Here is a 23,003-nt window from a genome sequence, read left to right on the forward strand (position 1 = left end):
CCACATCTCAGTCCGCATCGGGAACCAGGCCGCGTTTCGGAACCGATGGGTTGATGACGGAAATAAAGATGTGGCGACACTTGGCAACAATGTATGTCGCCGAAGCGAGGTGCCTAATGAACCGTCAATTTCTTTCGCCGAATGTTCGAGAACGCCTAACAAACGTGTGGATAGTGGAGATATTGAGGGATGACAAAGAAAAAGAATCGGATTCCGCCGAAAGTCAAGTAGTTGTAAGAGCTTCAGTCTTGAAAAGTCGTGGCTGAAGTTCAGAAGTGAATTGAAAGAAATAAATTCTTTCTTTTTATTTCTTTATTTTTATCTTTTATTTTTCGTCTTCGATTTCTCTTTTTTATTTTACGTGACAAGAGCATGGTCGTCTATTTATATCGGAAGGTTTGAACTTGACTTCGGTTGACGGTTGCACGTAGCGGTGATATTGCTTTGTGCCGAGTTTGTTTATTACATTTCGTGCGTCGTAGTCGTGTTAATCCTCTGTGGCACAACAACTACATGAGTCACCTTCGATTCGAAACGTCCTATGACGCATGCGCCGCTATACGTTGAACCGGCTCCACGTGTCGTCGATAAATTTCCGATATTACCTTAAGAGGGTATTCGTAGTACTGTTAGTATTAGTTAGTAAATCGGCCGAGCAGGCCGCCTCGTTTTCGACGCAAGGAGCTGTTTTTTTGATGCGTTTGGCATTGTTATGGCGGGAATATGGCGATGCAATTAACGAGCTCACCTGGTCGTTGCGTTGATTGTGATGGAGTAACGTGGCACTGTGCTGTTGTGAGTGTCACTGCTGTGTACACTGCTTAATTTGAAGGCTTAGTACAAGTGAATCCGGCTGGAAGGAAATATTTGATCGTATTCGCCGGGAGATGTAGTATAATGCTTCAACGAGAGTCGTAAGTCAACAACCAGAAATTTATAACCGAGCACGAACTGAAGACTTGAAAGTTTTAAAAATTTTTAAGGAAAATGTTTACAGATATATGATGTCAGATTAAATACAGGATAAACTTGAAATTATATGAGATCTATAAATATTTTTTTAATCAACGCAATAAGTATGACATTTTTAAACCAGATAAATGTAACAAATTTTAAATAATAAAATAAAAGTGGTTTCTTTTGTATTTAATTTGTATTTGTATTGTAATTTGTATTTTTGTACTTTACAATTTGTCCATCTAGACATTTGGATGGCTACCTAACATGGCTAAATAACATGTGGATGGCTACCTCCCAGTAGGATACCATCTTCGAGTTTGTTTACTTTATTTCTTTAGTGAGGTCAGTAGAATGTTTTCTTTTTAGTCTTCTTTTTATATGGATTTTGCTCGTTTCGACAGCCTGGTGATACGTACTTTGTCCACAATTATATCTCGGAATATATTTTAGCATCCACTAGATCCAGTCTCTCATAACTACTTAAACTTATATTATACTGATATTAGCAAGGTCGTATGTGACTTAAAAATGATAAGGGATTGAGAGAACGAACGAAAATTATTTTGTTTAGAAGGCAATTGTTGAGTCTCTTTTGTGAATATTTATTTATTTATTTATTTATTTATTTATTGTATTAACAAGGCCCGAGCTGCTACCTATGGCTGTGGTTACAACTCGGATGCGATGTATAAAATATAACATACAATTATATACGAACAGGAAAATTTGTCTTAAACGGAACATTCGAATAATTTTCTTGATTATCGAGAACCAAAAAAATGTCGACGACACAATTCTCACGTTTTCGAAACACGAATACGAACGAATTGTCTTAAAACAATCTTTTTCAAAATCTTTATTTTACTAAACATCTTGAAATTGTGTAGGTAATTTTTGTAGTTTATGATGATCTTTTCACGTTAATTTACAAATCGCAGAATATAAACGAAACATCTTTCGATCTATACGCAAAAGAATTACAAAGTTTTTAGATCAATTTCACTTCGGAAAATTCTTCGAATCGTTTAGGACATTTTCTCAAATGTTCATAGTTGAAGAAAACATTTGGGAATTTTGCCTTTGGCGGTTCCCCCTGTATATATGTGTATATATGTATATGCGTATAAATATACATACATACGTACCATTGCATCTAACAACAATAAATATAAACTATATGGTACATATATGTGTATCTGCACATAGAGAATATTTTCTAACAATTTTACGACGATAATTTCTTAAATACTTAACATACTTAGTTATTTACCGTATCGTCGATTCTCGCCTTTATGAAGATAGACAAACATAACTTTGTACAAATTAACATTTCTATATAAAGAGACAAAGTCTACAGAAAATTACTCTAAAGAATTATTTGATAGATATTTTTGTTTGGAATAGTAATGTTATGAAAGAAGGGTTAAGTAATTATATCATCCATAATTATTACATTATAACATCTTTATCTTTTTTTATAATACTGATCAAACAAAGAAAATAAAAGAAAATAGTTTCATAAGAAATGATAATATTTCAAAAAATCAAAATAACGATAAATACCAACAATGTTTAGAAATTAAAGATCATAGACGATTGACCTGCGTATAAAAAAAAGCACTCAAAAATGAGACACATTATGTATAGATTGCAGATATTAATGGATTTATGAGAAATGCGAGCGGGCAAAAATGCACAAAGTATATATAATATTTAAACATCCAAATATAAAAATCGAAAAATAAAAATATAAAAATATCCAAAGTAAAGTACATTTCGAAAATGAAACAAATCCGTATTTAGTATCTATTCTTTTAGTTCTGTTCATAAAAAATATGAATTTATATAAGTAACCGCAGTTTAATAATATACATTCTAGCGCAATCTTTAACGTAATTTGCTGCTGTCAGTTATATATAACTCACTTTCCACATAAATTATTGTTGCTTTAATCATAAATTTATGACATTTTACGTGCTTAATGATCCAGATCTATACGAGTATTGGACTGTACTAAATATTGTATGGGTAAAAGCGTGGTTGTTTCTTAACGGTGACACATTTTCTCGATAACGCTTGAAATTCACTATTCTTTAATGTAAAATTTTACACCTGATCGGTGATTATAATTCGCGTATAGTCTACACAGCATATACGTCCGGTCGAACCAGACGAAGTAAGAGCATTCGAATAATCAAATGGAGATAGTTGGATCTGCGAACAGATTATTTCTTTAACGCTTTATTTATGTAAAACGTGTGTTAACCCTTTATTAACAAATAAGGGGCTCGGAAGAGAAATGATACAAATGACAACACCTTTTAATACTATAAATTTAATAACTACAGATGGTAAATTAAAGTGTATTATATTAAAATGATACCGTACATATTTATAAAGCCTTGGAAATTTAATAAACAAAATCCTTTATATAAATGAAGATACCACGTATCCCTTTTTAGATTTATTTTATTTTCAGAAAAAAAGTGTACTCGTATCATTTTTCCACTAAACCCCTTGGATAAGAATAAATTTGTATTCCATAGATTTTTTTCTGAAAATTTGTTAGCGAAACGCTTTCCAGATTTATATTATTTACATCGTACATGTGTACCAGCTTAGAATTTAATTTTGGTTCATCAAATTTAAACAGTATTTAAATTTATAGGAAAGTAGTATCGAAGTTTCATCGTGAGATTTTCATTTAACCTTATAGAATATTTTTCTATGCTCGCAGAATTAATATTGTCAATCAGAATACAACGAAAGTTAAGACACGTTAAGATACTAGTTAAGATACTAGAAATTTTTTCTTCCAAAGAACGATAAAATTGGCAACTCCACGAATGAAATATACTCTATAAATTCTATTTAATCATTTAATCATTTCTCTTTTTTTATCAATTATGTATTTATGTTTATTTTATATATTTATATATTTTATATTTTATAGATTTAACGTTTATGTAACGAAGGCTCTAACTTTTCTTCGTTTTTGTTTCTTCGAAACATTCTTAATCGATAAAAGATTAAGTTTCATTGAACGTTAGAGCTATTCAAGAAATTTCCTTGCTCGAGATAATTACAGCCTTGTGCTTACTAGATCTAGAATAATATTCATGATCTATTTAATGAATTTATCTAGGAAATTTCATGAAGCCTATAATATTTACAGGTTGGGCCGTGTTTTACATTTGCAATGTGTTCTTTTAAACATTTTAAGAAATTTCTAAATTTGTTTTAAAAATTATCTAGGTAAAAGTTATATATATATTACAGATAACATAAAAAGTAAGAAGAATTGCATTGTGACTGAACAAAATGCGTAAAGCATAATAGTGAATCAGCCAAAAGATAGATTATAATGAAAATAAAGTAGCTGTTCTTATTTTCTCCAATATTTTTAGTATAACAAATATTGTCTAAAAGAATTAAACGATTCGAGTTTTAACCGATTAAAATGCGTTTTGTCTTTTCAGATTTTTGTCCGTAACATATATGTATAATAATACATTGTGAGATTGATATATTTAAAAAAAAATGTTGTCGAAGAAAATTATTCCTTCTGTGCACTCAATTGTATCATCATTATGTTCATAATTAAATTTAAATTCTTCTTCCTGTCTTCTACCTTTAAATTGTGTTTCGTTTAAAGTTTGTAAGCTGCAAATAATATATATATACGAAAATACGATAATCTCTACACGTATTTGGATACTAAAATACATTTACTACAGATATACCATAGCGTTAATATTGGTAAGAAAAGAGTCAAGTGCATTAAAAGACTAGTGTGGGTATGAAGCAATCGAAAACACGACGGAGCTTAACACGATTCACAGCAGACATCGGAATGTCTGTTTCGGAAATTTCTCGTGAATAAATCGCGTCCCTTTAAGGAAAGCTCCTTTTCTGTTGTCCAAAGAATCTTAAGAGTTCAACGCCACAAAAGTACGCCAAATTTCGAAACCTCATCATTCAGAGAGTAAAGAATGTATACGAAAGGACTTTTATCGTAAAATCTAAGTGGGTGCGTTCGAAGTTTTAGTGATTCAGTGGAAATAACTTTGAATAAAACTATATTTCCACGATAGAATATTAGCAAAGATATACTTGGAACCGGGCACCGTGCAAAATCACAACCGCACTGTCCTAGACTGGCTCCGGAGGTGGATCTCCGTTAACATCTTCTCTGGATTGGATCATCACTTCTGTTTGTTCTTTGGTCAAGTCTTGTTGTTCCTTTGTCACGTTTAGATCCTGATCTGCGATAAAACTACGACGAACCGCGCCATTCACCACCGACGATAAATCTGCGTTTCTTTGTTGAGTATCTCTCCAGGGAGTGGTCAGAATTTTCAATCTCTGTAATTTATTACGTACATCTATCTATCGTGTGTCTATAATTCTCTACGCTCCACAGGGACCGCTTTGACGATATTGATAGAGCTTATATTGTCATTTACAATATGTCGATTATAGAAATCGTATATAAATTATTACATTAAATATATAAATTAAATTATATATAAGTATTATGCATAAAAAATAGTATATTAAACAATATCGTTACGACAAAAACGCCAAAAGGGAATAAAATCAATAGTATTAAAATCATGATATTACCTGAATGAAACTGCCGGGCGTGACTACGATCTTATAAATTGCGATGCCGGGTATCATGGCAATTGAGGAAGTCGCAATTAACCAGCCTAATACATTTGCCCAGACAGGGTACACGTAATCCTCATAAGTCAGTGGTTCATAACCCATTAAACCGTAAACGATGATAAACTGTAACAATATAAAAAATTAATTTTTTGGGGAAAGGACATGTAGAAAAGGAATGGAGAATTGTGACCTATTTAACTATTGATTGATTACATTTTCGAAAGGAATACGAGTAGTAGAAATTTGAAAAAATTGAAAGAAATTTGTACTTAACAAAATATTAGGTTGCGGTACATGTGTATTATTTTACTAACTATGCAAAAGTTAAAAGGAAAGTACTAATTACAATGCATGTTGTATACGATATAGAGCTATGTGTGTGGCAGATATACCATGAGAAATATTGGAGCAACGAATTTCCAGCAGACTCTCCAGTAGATTCCAGGTGAAAACCCAATCATATCTTTAATATCTGCGCAAAATCTATCTACTCCATAGATCCAACTAACAGCGATCGCCTCCGCCAAAACTGCAAACAACATCGAGTAGCCAGCTGCGTATCGGTCCAATAGATGGAAAAAGTAAAAGCCACCCTGTGTATAACAAATATAATTTTTTATGTAAAGATCAATTATACTAAAAAGTTCTTTAACGATAAAAAGAAACACGATTAGATAAAAAATGATCCAAACGAAGTAGCAGAGTTAATTACAATTATTTCATGAAATGCGTTATAGTCATCATCTTACCTGGGAACACGAGGTTAAACCAACGAGGAAGTATAGCGTGAAAAGCGAAGCGACGAAAATTTCGCGATTATTCCCGATAATTAGAAACTCATCGCTAAGAGCAGTTATTATCGCTTCAGAGCCCCCGAACTACAAGAAAAGATTTGATTATGCTTTAAAAAGAGAATTGATTATACATGTAGTATAATTGAATTATTATATTGCACTGTAAGGTATTCGCAATAGAGTATTAAAATTAATTAAGTAATTAAAATTAACACAACTAACATTATCAAATACTAACATTACCACAAGGAATGATAATTTATGTAATCACAGTTTTGAAGTTAATTACACACTGTTCTCTCGTTGTCTTAATTGCATAGAACAATATTTCATTAAATCTTCTGTATTTTTTCTAACAATAACGAATAGAAGTTATATGAATAGCGACATACCGAGCTATCCAACCCCAACGTAAGCAACATCATAAAAAAGATGAGCGCCCAAAACATCGATCCAGGCATAGTAGCGATAGCAGCAGGATAAACGATAAACACTAGACCAGGTCCTTCAGTCGCTACATCCTGAATGGACTTTCCACTTGCTCGGGCCATGTACCCTAGTACAGAAAAAATCACAAAACCAGCGACGAACGATGTTGCGCTGTTTATCAAACTGGTTAATAAAGCGTCCCTGGAAAACATGTAAGCGACAAATAAATTTTACATTTATCAGTACACTAAAATCTATAAATATTTAGATAAAAATGTACGATTTTTATTATAAATGTTGGATAATAAAATTGAGAATATTTTATGTAATTGAATGAAAATAAAAATTTGTTCGTTTGTTGAAAAGTGAAATTTCATTATTTTCTAGTTCAGTTTTATTTCATGATAGCGCGTTCAAATAAAAAATTTATGTGAAGTTAAGATTTTATTTTATTAAGTCGAGATTAAGAAAAAAGAGGAAAATATCTTAAGTAAAGTATATTAAGCTAATTTTCTATCCATTCGTTCTCAATGAAAAATATACTTATAGTAAATAAAGGAGCGAGGTAAATAATTTATTATAATCATTACTTGTAAAACCTCACTATCTAAAACAAGTTAAAAATGAAATATACTTAATTACACACATATTACTTACTTGTAAACGTTGTTGTGATATTTATTATAACTCGCATAAGCCAAAAGCACCCCAAAACCAGGTCCGAGAGAGAAGAACACCTGCGTTGCGGCATCCACCCACACCTAAATAGAGATTAAGCATTCTCAGAAAAAATCGCCAGATAGTCTCAATTGTAGAATTGAAGTGGAAATTTTATCCAAAATTCAAAAAAGGCAGTTTATCTTCTTTAATAAAGAAAGATTTATTTTTTTCGTTCCAGAAGATTATGTTGCGTCGTAAAAGTAATCGACAAATTTATTCCTTTTAAAGATTTTCCTCCGTAAAAAAGAGAAAGGAAGATACAGAGATAACGATTTGCCGTTTAAATTTTGATATTTTAGAAATCAACAAATTTTTCTCGGTCGTTGTGCAAAATTTACTCGAGCGATCTAGAAACGGTATTCAAGTCGCCAGAGAAAAATGCATTTCACTTGCGAGTCAAGAGGGTGAGAACGTGAGATTTCATGGCCGTGACTGGACCGAACTCTAATGGTCATTATGACAGGTACACAGAGTTTCCATTTTCAGCGTCGTCGGTTAAACTCGGCACGTTTCTCCCTTTCCCATTTTTCTTACTACCCGATTTTTTCGACCCTCTTACGCCGGTGCATTAGCTTGCTGACCCTCAGATTCTTATTCTTTTCCATGACCATTGTAAATAGCTACATATTTCATAACGCCGCGATCATCCGCTGAAAAAGCGATTCGCTAAATTCCAGAGGCGGAGTCGACAAACTCACGATAAACCACAAAAGTGAAACTACGATATTGCGTAATAATTTCAATGTACAATCACGCATAAATTATTTTCAATATATTTTTTATTATTACATAAATTTGATAATATCTGTATGCACGTTTCGTTCGTTTTAGTCAAATTATTTCTGACTTATAAGATGACCTTCAAAAGTTATTGTAATGGAATAATTGTGAAGTAACGTTATTCTATTTACCTCAGCTTTTGTTATAGCAGAAAAATTCGGATTAAGGTAGTAGCGTATTCCTTCCAGACTTCCTGGCAACGTGACGCCTCGTATAAGTAGGATCAGTAAAACAGCATAAGGAAATAGAGCCGTAAACCAAACCACCTGTAACAAAGAAATAAAATTGTTTGATCGTTCTATTCGATGGAGCGATAATCTTAGATTGTTGATAATAGCTAACTAAACCATAACGTTTTAACATAAAAAAGTTGGGGTTAACCAACGGTAGTCATAAGAAAGAGTTATAACGTGAACAAAAAGTCTAAAGCAATGGTAAAAAGATGAAGTAACATTTTTGTTCATACTGCTTTCACAGTTATTTCTACTGTAGAATTATTTTTTAAATTTAATAATTTATTTCTAGGCAACTGGTGGCGTGAAATCTAAATTTACACTATAGAAAGTTTACCTTGCCAGAAGTAGAAATGCCCTTCCACAAAGAGAAGTAACAAATCAGATAGACTGCCAGCAGACATAACGCAATATCCCATTTAATTGTCCCAAGATCATGTAAACCTTCGCTTTCGTGAAGTTCCAGAATAGCTCGACTGTCAAGAAAATTACCGAATTAGTTACTCAAAAACATGCCTTCCTCCTTATTTCGTAATATTTGATTATTTCGATTTTTAAATATGATAAACGTATTATGAAATATGTAAGTATATGATATAGTCTTAAAAAATTGCCTGAAAACAAAGCAAATTGCTATACGGGCTCCGTTTTATTACCAATTTTCTATAAAAATATGTATATGTATAAAAATTCGCAGTCTATTCATAAATAATGAATATCAGTAATATATGTACAACAAAGCATAAGCAATATAGAAAATTCACACTTTTAACGCAAAAAAAGATATCCAGGATAAAACTTACTTGAAATATTCTTGAGCAGCGCTCGTGTACCACGTACTGTTGTAGCCTTGATTTGAATCTGTACCCAACTGTTCGGCTAATAGGGAGGAATTACTAGGTTCTATCGAATCGAGCGAACCAAACATATCGTCGAATGTGTAAGAAATATTAGCGTCAAAGACTCGACAATGTGGTGTATTCCATGGATTGTCACAAGTGGTCCAAGGTAAAAGGCTGGAGAATGAGGCGAAGAAATACCTCAATGCCCAAGCAATGATCACATTGTAATAAAAATCGACGTAGAATGCAATTAGTACCACTGCATACCCAATACCTATGCAAACATTCGATTGTTATGTTGAATTTTTAAAATTATATTGAATTTTTAATAAAATAGTTAGGTATAAATTGAATTTATTTTCAGATGAAATTCGGAGGTTTGAATAAATAAATTTCATGGAACAGTTTATAATTTATATTAATTTACTACACTAATACTTAACTATATTTAACTATATCAGTGACCAAAGGTAGAATGGATGCGATTCGTTTAATTTTCAGAACGATAAGTCTCTCTCCATATATAGTTAAGTATTAAAAAGGTAATTCGCGTTTCAGAAAGATTAAAAATCTCGGAGGACGTGCCCTATGTTCTGATTCCTGAGCCGGAGAATATTCCATTATCCCGTGGGAAATGTGTCTTGAGCGGCGAATCAATTACGTCGTTCATCGATGCGGATCAGAAGGAAAAAGCGCGCAGAAGACAAGAGTCAAGAAGAATCCTGCATTCCCATCGATCATCACGACGATCCTGGGTGAAATCGTCACGATCCAGGAAATCGACGGAAATGGAGGCTCTTCTCAAGTGGTCTTCCATTCTCGGATTTTCCCGGATTTATACGCGTTACATAATGTACCGTATAGCACGATGTAGAGCAAAAGAAAAGAAAATATACCGGCCGTGTCTAATGCATAGTTCCTCGTCGTAGAAGATGACGGTAAAGTGCTTTGAAACGTTTCCAGAACTGTCCTCTGAGAGTCAATCAGAAAAGTAATCGCACACAGTGATGCTATTACCTCCATTGTTGATCTTTTCAGTGCAGAGAATCAAGTGAAAGAGGAATTTTAACGCGATTATTTCTAAGCTCGATGGTATTAGACGGGGTTTCTCGAAATATCCTGTGTTCAGTTATTTAGGTTTTGAATGCGTATTTCGTATAATTGATTATTGTTTTATTATACAACATCATACAATATAAATGGTAAGAAACAAAAATTTCTGCGAGCTTTGATATATACTTTAAATTTCTGTTACGAAATTTATAAAATTAAAGCGTTAAAAACATGAATCATCGAAGAACTGTCATATTATTACTATTATTCTCGGTTTAGTAATTAACAGCAAGATAATTAAGAAAAGAATCTTACCTTTTAAAAGTGGCACCAGGCGACCCCAACAAGTGATCGCACCTTTTCGATTGAACTGACCCAGAGCAAGTTCCATGTAAAACAGCGGAATTCCTCCTACCACCAACATTATACAATATGGAACCAGAAAAGCACCTGTAAGCATAAATATAGTGTAACATAAATAATAAAATAATAACTTTCTCAATAATAATGGGATATAATAAAAATTTCTAAAACTGTAATTAGTGGAACAGAGAAATGTCTGAACGCTAAAAACTTTTAAATGCTTTCACGTATGGTGGTATACGAATAAAATAACACCAAGTTTTTTCATTAGAAAACGAGAAAATCATGTTCATATCTTTGATAAAATTGAACGCGTTTAATTTATTTACAGGCACTGTGGGAAACGTCCGGATTCTTATCATCTTTGATGACATCTGCCGCGTGACAAGAGACCGATATGAAGAGCGAGGAAAAAAGTGATGTGCGAGCCACTCGCATCATCGTGTTAGCTGCATAACTGAATTGCAGAATATTTAGAGCACCAGTGGCAGCAAGGTGCTTTTAGGTACGTAATTCGATAGCGAACTTTTGAAAATGTAGCAAGGCAATGGCTGAAATGGTGATTCTGATAAAGCTGATTTATCAAACGGTTAAACAAATACAAGTATCGTGAATTCTTAAATAGCACTCGGTATTAGAACGAAATCAAAATTGTATAAAAAAGTAAAAATAGGGTAAACAATATATAGTAAATGCATAGCATACTCCAACAAATTTTAGTATGTATTTAGTATGTATTTATTATTTAAATTAACCATTATTTAAATAGAACAATGTATCTATAATAAGTATTTAAATAATATTTCTTTTTGCACATGTTTTGTACAAAGATTCTAAAAGTCAGGAACATGCATAGACAATATCTTCTATGTTTTGGATACAAATTTCCTCAGATATGTTGAACATTCTTACTCGTTGCCCGTCTTCGTTTTTTCCCAATAAATTCTTCTTAGTAACCACGGAGACGTAATCGCATTAAATAAGGATATTCCCTTTTTCTTATGCCCTGCAGTGATGAATTTTTCTCATTTCTCGTTGACGAATAAATTCGACATAAGTGCTTTTGAATGTTCTTTGTCCATTTGTATAACGAAAATTAAAACTTATTGAAACTTTAATATTTAGTAAAACATCGACTTGTCTGTTTTTGGAGGAAATAATATAAAGTTATTAGAACTTATTTTCGTAGATTATCGAAGATAAACTGAATACCACATAATACAGATATTAACTATTTAAAAAATATTATATTTTAACAAATCATTTAGACAAAAATTCAGTAAAGTGCTTCGATGAGAATAAAATATTTTTAAGAAATACGTATCTCTTCGTTTCTAAATGCTAAATACACATGATGTTTCATCCATAATTAGAAAATCACTTATTAAGTATATTATTAAATATAAGAAACTATGTAATTCGATTAATTATCTGTGAACAATTTATTTTCCTTTGTAAGTTTCCTTATGAAAACGTACAATCAAACATTTTTCATATTCAAATCTCCTTATTCTCGTTAAAGATTGATGATGTGTTGATATTCACCGATTATATTTCTAATCGTATGGTTAGGAGACGCATCATTATATTTGATATACCACACTATATAAACATGAACAGCGTACATATATAGAAAAATTCTTAGAAATCGATTGCAACATACATTAAACGGAAAATCTCAGAACTATTAAAAGCGACCAAACTTGTTTAAATAATTGCAATGTGCTTTAATGTCGTAATAGCTTCATAACAAGTTCGTAATAAACTTGCTTTATTCATATTTACATACGGGTTAAGATAATGGTCTTTCACTAAAATTCCAACATAATTCTTTAATAATCTATTAAGGAATTTTTGTCTTAATTTTATATTTGTTTCTCTTTAATAATCTTATGTTTATATTTCTTCGCTATTTTTATTAATAAACGTTTGTATTTTAATTTCCTTGCAATGTATATATTCATATAGCATCGAGAGAGACTTCTTCCGTATGTCATGAACAAATGCCCGGCTTTGAATAACATTTCCGTTTAATTTTGGTCCTTTGAAGATATAACCCTTTTCAAAGACTGACACTTTGCACTTGGGTTCAATTAGATTTTAGTAACTCATTAATGCTTTTAATACGAATAACTTGAGAAATTTAAGTGTATACAAGATATTTTCTCAAACTTTGACTTTATTTCAAGATTTAAGCACATTACATTCGTTAATCAAGTATTAATGGTACATTAACAATATAAACCACGCAGAAACCAAAATGATCCAATTCCATCTTTTATTAATTTCTTAATTTCATTAAGATAAGCATATGATTAACAGCCAATTCTCAAAGAACGAGTGCTTTATTTTTATAAGTTCATTCATCGCACATAGATGATATAAATATTAATAAATTTTAAGGTAAACTTAAAAAATAGTATTTCTAACATTTTTGTATTTTTCAATTTATAGAGTCGATGAAAGTGACTTCTGAAAGGTTTATATTAATGGCTTTTCGCATTCTAAAAATTTTCTGAAATGCTCAATCCACAACTTCGGTACATTTTGCAATGAAGCTTTTTGAAATCAAAAGTTTGATTTCGAGTAGGAGGAAATTATAAATATCGCTGAATTTATTCATACACAGTATCTAGTCTTCTTCCTTTTTCATTCAATTTCCTTTTTTCCCTTCGCTTCATTCGTGTCTAATTGAAAATATTTTATTACCGTTTTATAAAAATACACAGATTTAAAGTAAATTTTTACTTTTCAATTAAATTAATTTAGATGTAAAATAGATTTGAAATATCACTGTGCTTCATTAGCAAATAAGGAATATTCTTCTATAAAATATACAAAAAATAGGAATTCGATCAAAATGCAGTTACTGTAACCGCAGAGAATAAAAACTTTATTCTCAATGCGTATCCAACGAGAAAATGCATTATTTAAACCGTCACATCGGATCCATGGAACTATAAATAAGTGAATTAGAACGTAAAGTACATTTTCATTTTGTAATTGACCATTTGAAAATTATACATAAAATATTTATTATAATAACAAAATCTTTCTTCAATTTCGTCTTATCATTTGTATATGTATAACATTCATCTATCTTTAATCTAAATTTACTAAATGATCAGAGTTCTGCAATTTAAGGACAAGAGTGTACATATGAGTCACGGTATTTCATTAAAAAATGTAAAACCTACACAATCTCTAATGTTAATCATATATTGTATACATAATGTAGTAATCATTAATGAAGCATAAAATGAAACAGTTTTATATAACCATATGTCCATTACGTAAGGAAGTGTTTCCTTATAAAAAGAATTAATCAGAAATATGAAAAATGAAGTTTCCTTATACCCGGTTTAGTTTCCTAGAAAATCAATTTCCTAAATTATGTGTGTGTGAGTGTGTGATTTCGTTATATGTAGTAAAATTCAAGTTCAGAAAGCTGTAATTTCCAAAATTCCATATTTTCTAAATTCGATAAACATGTACAATTTTTAACTTTTTGCCTAAACATTCAAAGTTCCAACTACAGCTTCTATGTATGAAACAATTTGACCATTGACTCATAGATCATGAAGCTAATCGTCCAACGTTTATGCCATTATTTCCCATATACGTGTATCTAAAACTGAATCGAAGGTTTAACAACATATTATGTAAAAGCAGATCCTGTTCTAAGCAAGGATAATTGTTTTTTCAAATCTATAATAGTCGATCCGGCGATATAAACGTACAAAATCGATTCGCACAGTTCAGTTCAATCCACAACCTATTTTATTTGAATCACAAATGTTTAAAGCTGTTTCGTTTACAATGAGGAAATGATGACAACAAAACCGTATGTGGAAAATTTGTAAATTTTCGCAAAGAAGAAGCGTGAAACACAGGGCAAAATCATGGGACATAATGGATCGTATACGGTGTCATGCAGCAGACAGAGGCGTCGCGAACGTCCATGATCAAAGGCCGGCCCGAATGGGAAATTATAATTAATTAAGGTAATTGGAAATTAGCGACCGATCTTGTCGGTACTAATGGTGCGCCCTACTCTCCTCTTAATTGAGTTAGCAGCCGCTTTTGAGGAGGCCCCGTATCGCTGATAGCTGGTCCTAATCGTATTCCTACGAAAGACTCTATAGAACAAAAGCTAATAACGTCGTCGCCGCCGCCATCGTCATCGACCCCGTCGTCGTCATCGTCATCGTCATCGCTGTGTTCAATCTTCAAAGTCGCTGCGAGTTGCTTATGGAAATTGTTGTTAGAAGCTTTGTAAAAGAAAACTAAAGGGTTCGAACTTTGTATGTGATAAATAAAAGTAAAACAGGTTCGTAGAATATAGTACAATACCATTATATTACGATTCATAATGTAGCCTTGAAAGTGAAACTATCGTCTTAAGATTTCAACACGGATTTGTTTTCTAATATTTCCATTTATATTCATCAGACTTTTTCGATGATATTTAACGATTGTGCTGAATCGATTAAATTGTGAATAACGTTTACAAACTTTCTTATTCTTAGTAAATCACAAAAGTATGATAAAAATAAGCATTCTTACATATGTATTTAAAAAAAGATACGCAAAACATATGAAACATAGAGAATGTGCAAGATAAATAGTACAAAAATCTCCTACAGGTTTAAAAAACAATTTATTTTCCAGATCCCCCGCTTTATTAACAATTTTCTATAAAGGTATGGATTTGCTTAGACATCCATAGTCAAGTGATAAGTTTAAAATACGGTTTTAATTCGTTACGGTATTTAAATTTTTACGTAATAATCTCGCTCATGTTTTAAAAAAGAAAATGTTCTTTCAAAAAAAAATGTTGGAACAAAAGGTCGCTCATATCAAGACAATTCAAATATTTTCCTAAATATCACGATCGCTTAATCGTCTTTAAATGAAATCGATCGTATAATTTTGCTTTAACAGAATATATAGGAGATGATTGACATCGAAACTAAATCGAAAACTTGATGCAACTAGGGCTAAGAATTAAATCTACGTGGACGCTGTAATCTTCCGAGTCGGTGCGTGACTCTTAAATTGCTCTTTCGCTTTAATTTAGGCCAATTTTGAGTCCTGCAGCAGATGCTTTCACGAATAAGAAGCCTAGAGTGAAATCTAAATCTCAGGGTCATTTTCCACGAGGTAAATGCCAATTAGTCGACCGGTTAACGCGATGTTACCTTACTGCCGGAATGCATTACTTGATGCATCCCTTATTGCGCAACTACGAAATAACGCCTTGCAACGCTATCAGATAAAATAACAGGATGTTTGGACAGGATTAATATCTTTGAAAATATTTTTCAATATCTTCAATATCTCACGGATTTCGTAATCGTTACTTCACAACCCGAGTGGTACATAAATCTGAAGAAAAAATCAAATCTTGATTTTTCTTTTAATATATTTTAAATATAAAAATGTTATATGCTATATACCTACGTCCTATTAACTAAATTCAATGTACGTTGTTTTGAGAATTACCGAGATTGTAAAATTTGTTTTTAATCGCTGAAAACGTGTTGATGATCTCGATCAAGCGTGATGTGTAGTATTGACGATTAGAAACGATCTATTCGTTGTTAAGCATTATTCTCTTGTTATTCCTACGTATATAATTATCCAGAAATATCTGGATTATCTGATATAAAGAAAACCAAGCATTGCGGTTAAAAATACGCTTTTTGTGTCCATTTGTGCTTCTTTCGATTATATGTATGAATAGTAGCCACATAATTAGAAAAAGATAGAATGTTAATGATACTCACCACCGCCATTTTTGTAACATAGATAAGGAAATCTCCAAACATTGGCAAGGTCGACAGCAAATCCAATAACAGACAAGAGGAAGTCAACTTTGCCGGACCAAGTCTCCCTGCCATCAACGCCGCCATTCATCTTCGGATGATTTTTCACCACCCTTGACGACATGTCTCACCGTTCTGTAATAAACGAATTGATTCGTTAAAAATCATTTTTCCTACAGAATTAAGGAAGCGAAGCAAGCAGCAAACGAAATTTGACGATTCGTGGCTTATCTACTGACTATTTGATACTTATAAATTTGTTAATCGACAAAATTTCAGCGAACATATAATATTATCGAAATATTGGATTATTTGGGAAGATACGTACATATTTGATGAGATTGGAAGAAAATTATTTAAGAGGATCAGATGAAAAATGATCTGACAAGTGACAGGATCTGTAATTTGAAGAAACTATGAGTGAAATTAAACGTTAATAAAGGTATGTACATATTTCTAAACATTCAAATCACGTTGCTTACTCAAAAAAGTTTCGAAATTCTAAAAAAAATTAAAATTTTCTCAAACTTGGTTACACATTTTCCGAACAACGCGATACAGTCGTCGATGATTTAAATTGTGAGACAAAGAGACGCACTCCATGAAAATCCTGATACGAAATACAGCAACAAATCGAAATCCATCGAATAGACAGGGATATCTCGACCGAATTGACAGGCACAATGGGTCCTCGTTCCGCGGCGATTTTTTCCAAAATGTCCGTATCTAAAAGTTCACTAATTCTTCGTCGATCGAAATCTGATTTGTCGTTTCTCTGAAGTTTAACCAATACCATCCATCACATTTTGTTCTACCCTAACTATCGGAAGTATTAAAAAAAAAAAGAAAAAAAAAAGGAAAAGGGAAGTCGTAAATAAGAATTTTCGATTTTTAAAAAATAATTCTTATAAATATAGGGTAATGGAACTAGTTCAGCGTTAGGAAAGTGCATTGAATTACATGAAAATTTCTTTGATTAAACGATATAATGTTTCGAAAGAAGTATAAAGTTTTATTTGGAGAAAAGGACATTTTATATACACCAGTTTAATGTTATGTTTTGTAAAAGATTAAAGATACGATGAAAAGATGAGAGAAAGAAGGTGACAGGGTGGATGTGGCAGAAGAAAAGAGGGTGGTGGATGGAGTAAACGCGTGCGGGCGCGTGCGGGTGCGGTCACGTGTAATTTGGCGACGACAAGTTATCGATAGCCCTTCAGGCGACAACGCTTAACCCCCGAGCGAGGCTCATTGTGCCCTGGTGACGGGTTCCGGATAAACAGCGTATATTTCAAAGGCGACCGCGGTGCCGGCTTCGAGGGGACTCTCGACGAGGGGTTTTCTGTCACACGCACTGATCCATGCTTGTCTATAGATCGACCCGATTAATTGATATTCGGCGGTTATTGCCGAACGACGATAGAACTCTCTTTCTCTCTTTCTCGCAATTAGTATCTCCCATTTGGTGTCTCTGTAAACAGGTGCGACGAAAAATAATGCTTTTATTTCTACTTATTTTTAATCTAAATTGTTACGGCTACTAAAGTTTCATTCAGATTAGTCCTTAAGTCGTTTAAAATCAAGTAGACCGATCGCCAGTAATATATTAAATTCATCTTTAAGCTCACGAAAAATGTGAAATATCAAAGTTGTTAAATTTCAATTACATTCGTTTACTTTTTAATTTTAGACTGTAATCCTGTAAACGTTACATTTTATTCTTGTTCAATTTATTTGGATAAAAAGCCCATTGTGGTTCTCTGATCTGATACGACATTCGCAAAATAGTTTCATAAAGAAAATTCAAAAACCAGTTGGAATATTATACGTTCTAACTATATATTGAAGATTTCAGTAATGAATACAAAATGAAATAAGTAACGGGAATAAAATTAGTATAGCATTTGATGAGATTAAACAAACGAATAAAGCAATCGTCCTCAATGCGAAGGGCTAAAACTACTATTTATAAAATTACCATTCAGTGAATAGTATTCATGAAATTACTATTAGCGTAATAGGCTCCAACGTTAAAAGAAAACTAAAAAACAACAAGCCCATGAAAAAGTCTGTAAAATAACTACAATTTGATTGAAAATTCCATGATTAGAGTTTTATTTAATACCACTGAAGTATTTAATTTAGAACAGAAAACTCATAGTAATAAAAAAAGCTCTAACTCTTTTAGAACATAAAAAAGCTGCAATATGTGTTCTAAACTAAAATTAAGACAGTCCGGCATGATATCTATAAGAAAAATGTACTTAAAATTTTAATGAAAGAATCAATTTTAGCCATTAATTCGCCACTCGTTTTTAAAATTTAATAAAAATAACATGGTTTTAATGATTATGAATTATAAATATTATTTTTCACTATAATATTAAATGATTTATATACAGAGAATTATTTCAAACACATAACACTGTCTAGCGTTATTCATAGTCTTACACAGTAAGACGTTGAAGTGCAACTAGTTTTAATCACAGGCGCGTACAATCAAACATTATGAAACAAATATCTTACCGAGAAACAAATCTAAGACACGTACTCAGCTTCGAGATCTAGAAAAGACAGCCTTGTTCGGAAAAAAGCGAACGAAACATAACCGTCGCGTGTTCCTCAAGATTTAAACGGTGACACACGAATGCACTGAAGAAATAGAGGGAGATAAAACGTTGAAGGTGTGCAAATTCGAAGAAACGGAATGGCTAACTCCGGTGGGGATAGGGCTTCTATCTTTTATTCAAGGTAACATTGCAAGATCGTGTCTTTCTTTTCCTGTTCTTATTATATCATTAGGTTGATCGCACAATTCCGTCGTTTTCTTTTTTTTTTTTTTATTTTTTCATGAAAAATAATCAATTGTTTTAACTGAAATTTCTTCTAATTAATCTTCAATATAATATCCATTGTTACTTATAATTTTCTTCCTCTTATCTGACAGTTCATTTATTCCATCGTTGTTGAATTTTTAAATTTTATTGCTAACATATTCTTTCAATAACTCCATGACCTAATTCTCGATATTAAACATTTTTCTTCTGTCAAAAGTTTTACAAAGATATGAATAAATTATCGATCTGTCTGGAAAATCCTATAAAACTGCCTCTGTAACAAATTTTTCTCTCTAATACTCGTACAAGATGCAACGTTTAGGAAGCGTTTTGCTATGGAGCGACATAATCTATTTAAAAATTCTGCAATATTACATCATTGATTTACAGTTTACGTTTTAACGATTGAAATATATGTTTTATATAGAGAAGCAAAATCTAGCAACTGAACTTTTCTATCAAACTAATATCATTCCTCAAATAATACTCAAGAAAATACTTTCGCGTTTCATATAAAAGAATATCATCAATTAATCGATCATGGTTTCCTTCATACTTTATTTTTCATATTCATTTCTCATTATATTTTTCTCAGTTTCACACGGCGCGGACTTATTTCGTTGTCTTCCCTTTTTTAAATTTCCCTTTCTCTTCATCATATATAAGTATAGCGAAATCACCTTACAATCACTTTTTGAAAGGAATAATAGTCATAGCTAAGTTAAATTAGCAATTTTTGTTATAAATTAGCAATATTAATACTTTCATGCAATAGGTAATACGAAAATAGAATTTCATTCTTAAAATTTTGTTATATGTATATATAAATACGTTTAATAGTATAAAGCCACCATTTTGATCTTTTTATTTCATCGACATAACATTTTAATAGATCCCAAATATTAAACCATTTTTGCTTCTACATTCTATTACAACTTCTAAGATTTTATGTCAATATATCAAGGAAAACATATCCTTTGGTATAGAATTCTTCGTAACATACCTATTTATTAAAAGCGAATTAGATGTTGAAATATGAGAGTATAAGAAATAATTGTTGAAACCACAAACGACTATGAAAAATATAAGTATTTACACATGGAACGTACACTTGTAACGTCAAATTCGTTCAAATAATTGTTCGAATTTATTCTGTTTATAAACTTTATCTTTACCAGATTATTTTCGTAACATTTATAAAATAAATAAAAATTTATTTTCAATCATTTTTTATACCTTAAGATACCATAGTAAATAATACTTAACTTAGTGATAGATAACTTTAATATGTATGCACCTATAATAAATCATAAGGAAAATGTATCGCGTTATTTCCATATTCTTCCTTAACAACAAATATGTTGTTTGTTCCCGTTGTTCCCCAAACAACAGATAACAGACAGTAATATTCCTACGATAGTAATGAAAGGAATTTGCAGTTACGTTCAGAAGATATTTAAAAAAAGGTTACATACAATATTTAAAATAAAAGATACCTATACTGACCTTTATACAATTGTTAAAATGTTATCTAAAATCTTGAGAAATATAGCAAAGAAATGAAAAATATCATTTAGTAAATTATTTAATAATAATTAATACAAATATTCAAATCTTCATTTAATATAAATTTACTGTTTGTTTCTTTTCGTTATTAATAAAATCTATAACCAGAGACAGTTATATCTGGTAACTTTGATTCAAATTTTCCCTCCTTATTATTCATATTCTTCTATTTCTTGATACTAGCTCCTTTATTAATTATGACCTTGTTTCTGTGAAAGTACAAATTATTTCCCAAAATGTCTGGATTTTAACAGATAGATGAATGATTTTTATATTTTAATCTAATTCATAAGAGATTAGTAAATAAGTTAAGTTCTTAAATACCAATAGAAATTATAATCGACGTTGAATACTTGAGATCGTGTACTTTTCACTTACCAAATAACCTCTCCGAAATGATTAACGAGCGAGAACAAAGATGCTGTGGCTCGACAAGACACTGCTACAGTGACCACAAGCTTCTTCGGTCCACACAACTCCCACGACGAGAACCCGCCACAGGGTCAAAAGTACCTCGAAACTCGTATCCGTCAGACCCATTACCGCGTCACTAACCGTCCACGAAATATTTTTCTTTTTTTTACTTTGCGTGGAAAATCTTCCAGACGAATTACAACTTCAAACTAAATTAAATGATTACTTGTACCTCGAATACAGAAAAAGTTCGCGTTTGTCTTTTTTTTTCCACTTATTTTACTTTGCAAACGTAACAAAAGAAATCATCGAATCATGAAAATTTCTAATTATTGTATTTTATGTACATGTTTTTCTTCAAATTGTAATTAAATAGTTTACAAAAATTACAGCCGCAAAAATGATTGGTCGATCGCTTTGCAGGCTGTCTCCGGAAGCAATTACCCATTGGTCACGATGACAGACCATCAGAAAGTTATGATATAAATTCGAAAAGAGAACCTTGTCGCAAAGGTTCGAAAGAATGAATGAGGAAATTTGCCGGCAGCAGGACGTATATACGCGCTGAGGTCACGTGACACTGCGTAGTCCAAACCAGACACGAACATATGTCTGCGCATGCACAGAATTTCACGGCATCCAAAAAGGCTTCACGCGTCGGTCTTTTAAATAAAAAATTGTAATTATTGTAAATTGTAAATAATATTTTAATTTTGAAATAAATTTAATGCAGCCATGTATGCACGTTACATGTAAATCGCGTGTATATAACTAAGAAAATGTTATAACTTTCTAAATAAAAGATAATAAATATTGCTATGTCCACTAGTATTTTCCGTTATCGAATACGCAAATGTTTGCATTTAGCTGTTATATTTATCGAATCCATGTACAATATAAAAAATAAAAGACCTCCCTTCTTTTTATTCCTTATCCTAGAATGTTACTTTTGATTGCTTTAAAATTAACTTTAAAATTAAAATTGATTACTTTAAAACTATGTATGTGTATTTTGGATATACAAATTCATCGTATCTTAAACGTGCGCACCATGTATGATTCTACATATATAAATTTTTTTAGTAGATTAATTAATTAATTTATACTGCACTATAGATGAGGATTACTGCGTGATCGTAAATACAGAAATCAATACCACTCAGAAATAATAGAAAGTTAGTATAATTATTTTTCTACATAAAGAATCAAAAATTAAAAAAGTAAATATACTTAAAATATAAAATTTTTAGCAATAACAGAAATTATATACAGTTACTCATATTATTATTCGGACATTACTATTTCTGTATTTGTTACTTTGTATAGGAGGGTATGATTTAAATATCAATTTGCTTATTCCACGAGAACAATTTCTTTTTAACGATAACCTTTAATTATACATCTTATATAAAGCAACAAATATAAAGATAGTGGTGTATCCGAATAATAATATAAGTAAAGTATAATAACTTCTTACGTAAATATTAAATACATATTACTTTTTCCTTCATCG

At 31.5% G+C, this 23,003-nt stretch overlaps 1 protein-coding gene and 1 long non-coding RNA gene across 3 annotated transcripts; one reads left to right on the forward strand and one right to left on the reverse strand.

The window, feature by feature from the left end:
* The first annotated feature begins 290 nt into the window (after positions 1–290).
* Positions 291–15,801, forward strand: LOC139987092 (uncharacterized). Its single transcript, XR_011799788.1, has 4 exons — positions 291–914; positions 9,988–10,934; positions 11,177–11,350; positions 14,651–15,801. It is a non-coding gene; the product is annotated as an uncharacterized lncRNA (long non-coding RNA).
* On the reverse strand, positions 4,524–22,017 carry Dat (Sodium-dependent dopamine transporter). 2 transcript variants are annotated; one of them, XM_072002971.1, is made up of 12 exons: positions 21,455–22,017; positions 16,635–16,808; positions 10,798–10,932; positions 9,391–9,703; positions 8,925–9,063; positions 8,486–8,620; positions 7,512–7,615; positions 6,818–7,055; positions 6,381–6,509; positions 6,024–6,224; positions 5,587–5,754; positions 4,524–5,325 (listed from the first exon to the last, which is right to left on the reverse strand). In XM_072002971.1, the coding sequence occupies exons 2-12, from the start codon at positions 16,795–16,797 to the stop codon at positions 5,113–5,115; spliced, it is 1,938 nt and encodes a 645-aa protein (XP_071859072.1). In that variant the 5' UTR covers positions 16,798–16,808; positions 21,455–22,017; the 3' UTR covers positions 4,524–5,112. The 2 variants fall into 2 exon arrangements, with proteins under 2 accessions (XP_071859072.1, XP_071859073.1); XM_072002972.1 differs by lacking the exon at positions 21,455–22,017 and adding an exon at positions 19,200–19,330.
* Between the last annotated feature and the right edge of the window lie 986 nt (positions 22,018–23,003).

Source organism: Bombus fervidus, chromosome 5 (assembly GCF_041682495.2).
Source record: "Bombus fervidus isolate BK054 chromosome 5, iyBomFerv1, whole genome shotgun sequence".
In the NCBI taxonomy this organism is placed as follows: domain Eukaryota; kingdom Metazoa; phylum Arthropoda; class Insecta; order Hymenoptera; family Apidae; genus Bombus; species Bombus fervidus.

What these genes read in the sequence shown, in the direction of transcription:
- Dat (XM_072002971.1), bottom strand. Translation starts at nt 16,797, where the DNA reads ATGTCGTCAAGGGTGGTGAAAAATCATCCGAAGATGAATGGCGGCGTT. An exon ending in ATGTTACAAAAATGGCGGTG is followed by an intron (nt 10,933 to 16,634) that starts GTGAGTATCATT and finishes TTATGCTTACAG; the next exon opens with GTGCTTTTCTGGTTCCATAT. An exon ending in GTTTAACCTCGTGTTCCCAG is followed by an intron (nt 6,225 to 6,380) that starts GTAAGATGATGA and finishes TGTTATACACAG; the next exon opens with GGTGGCTTTTACTTTTTCCA.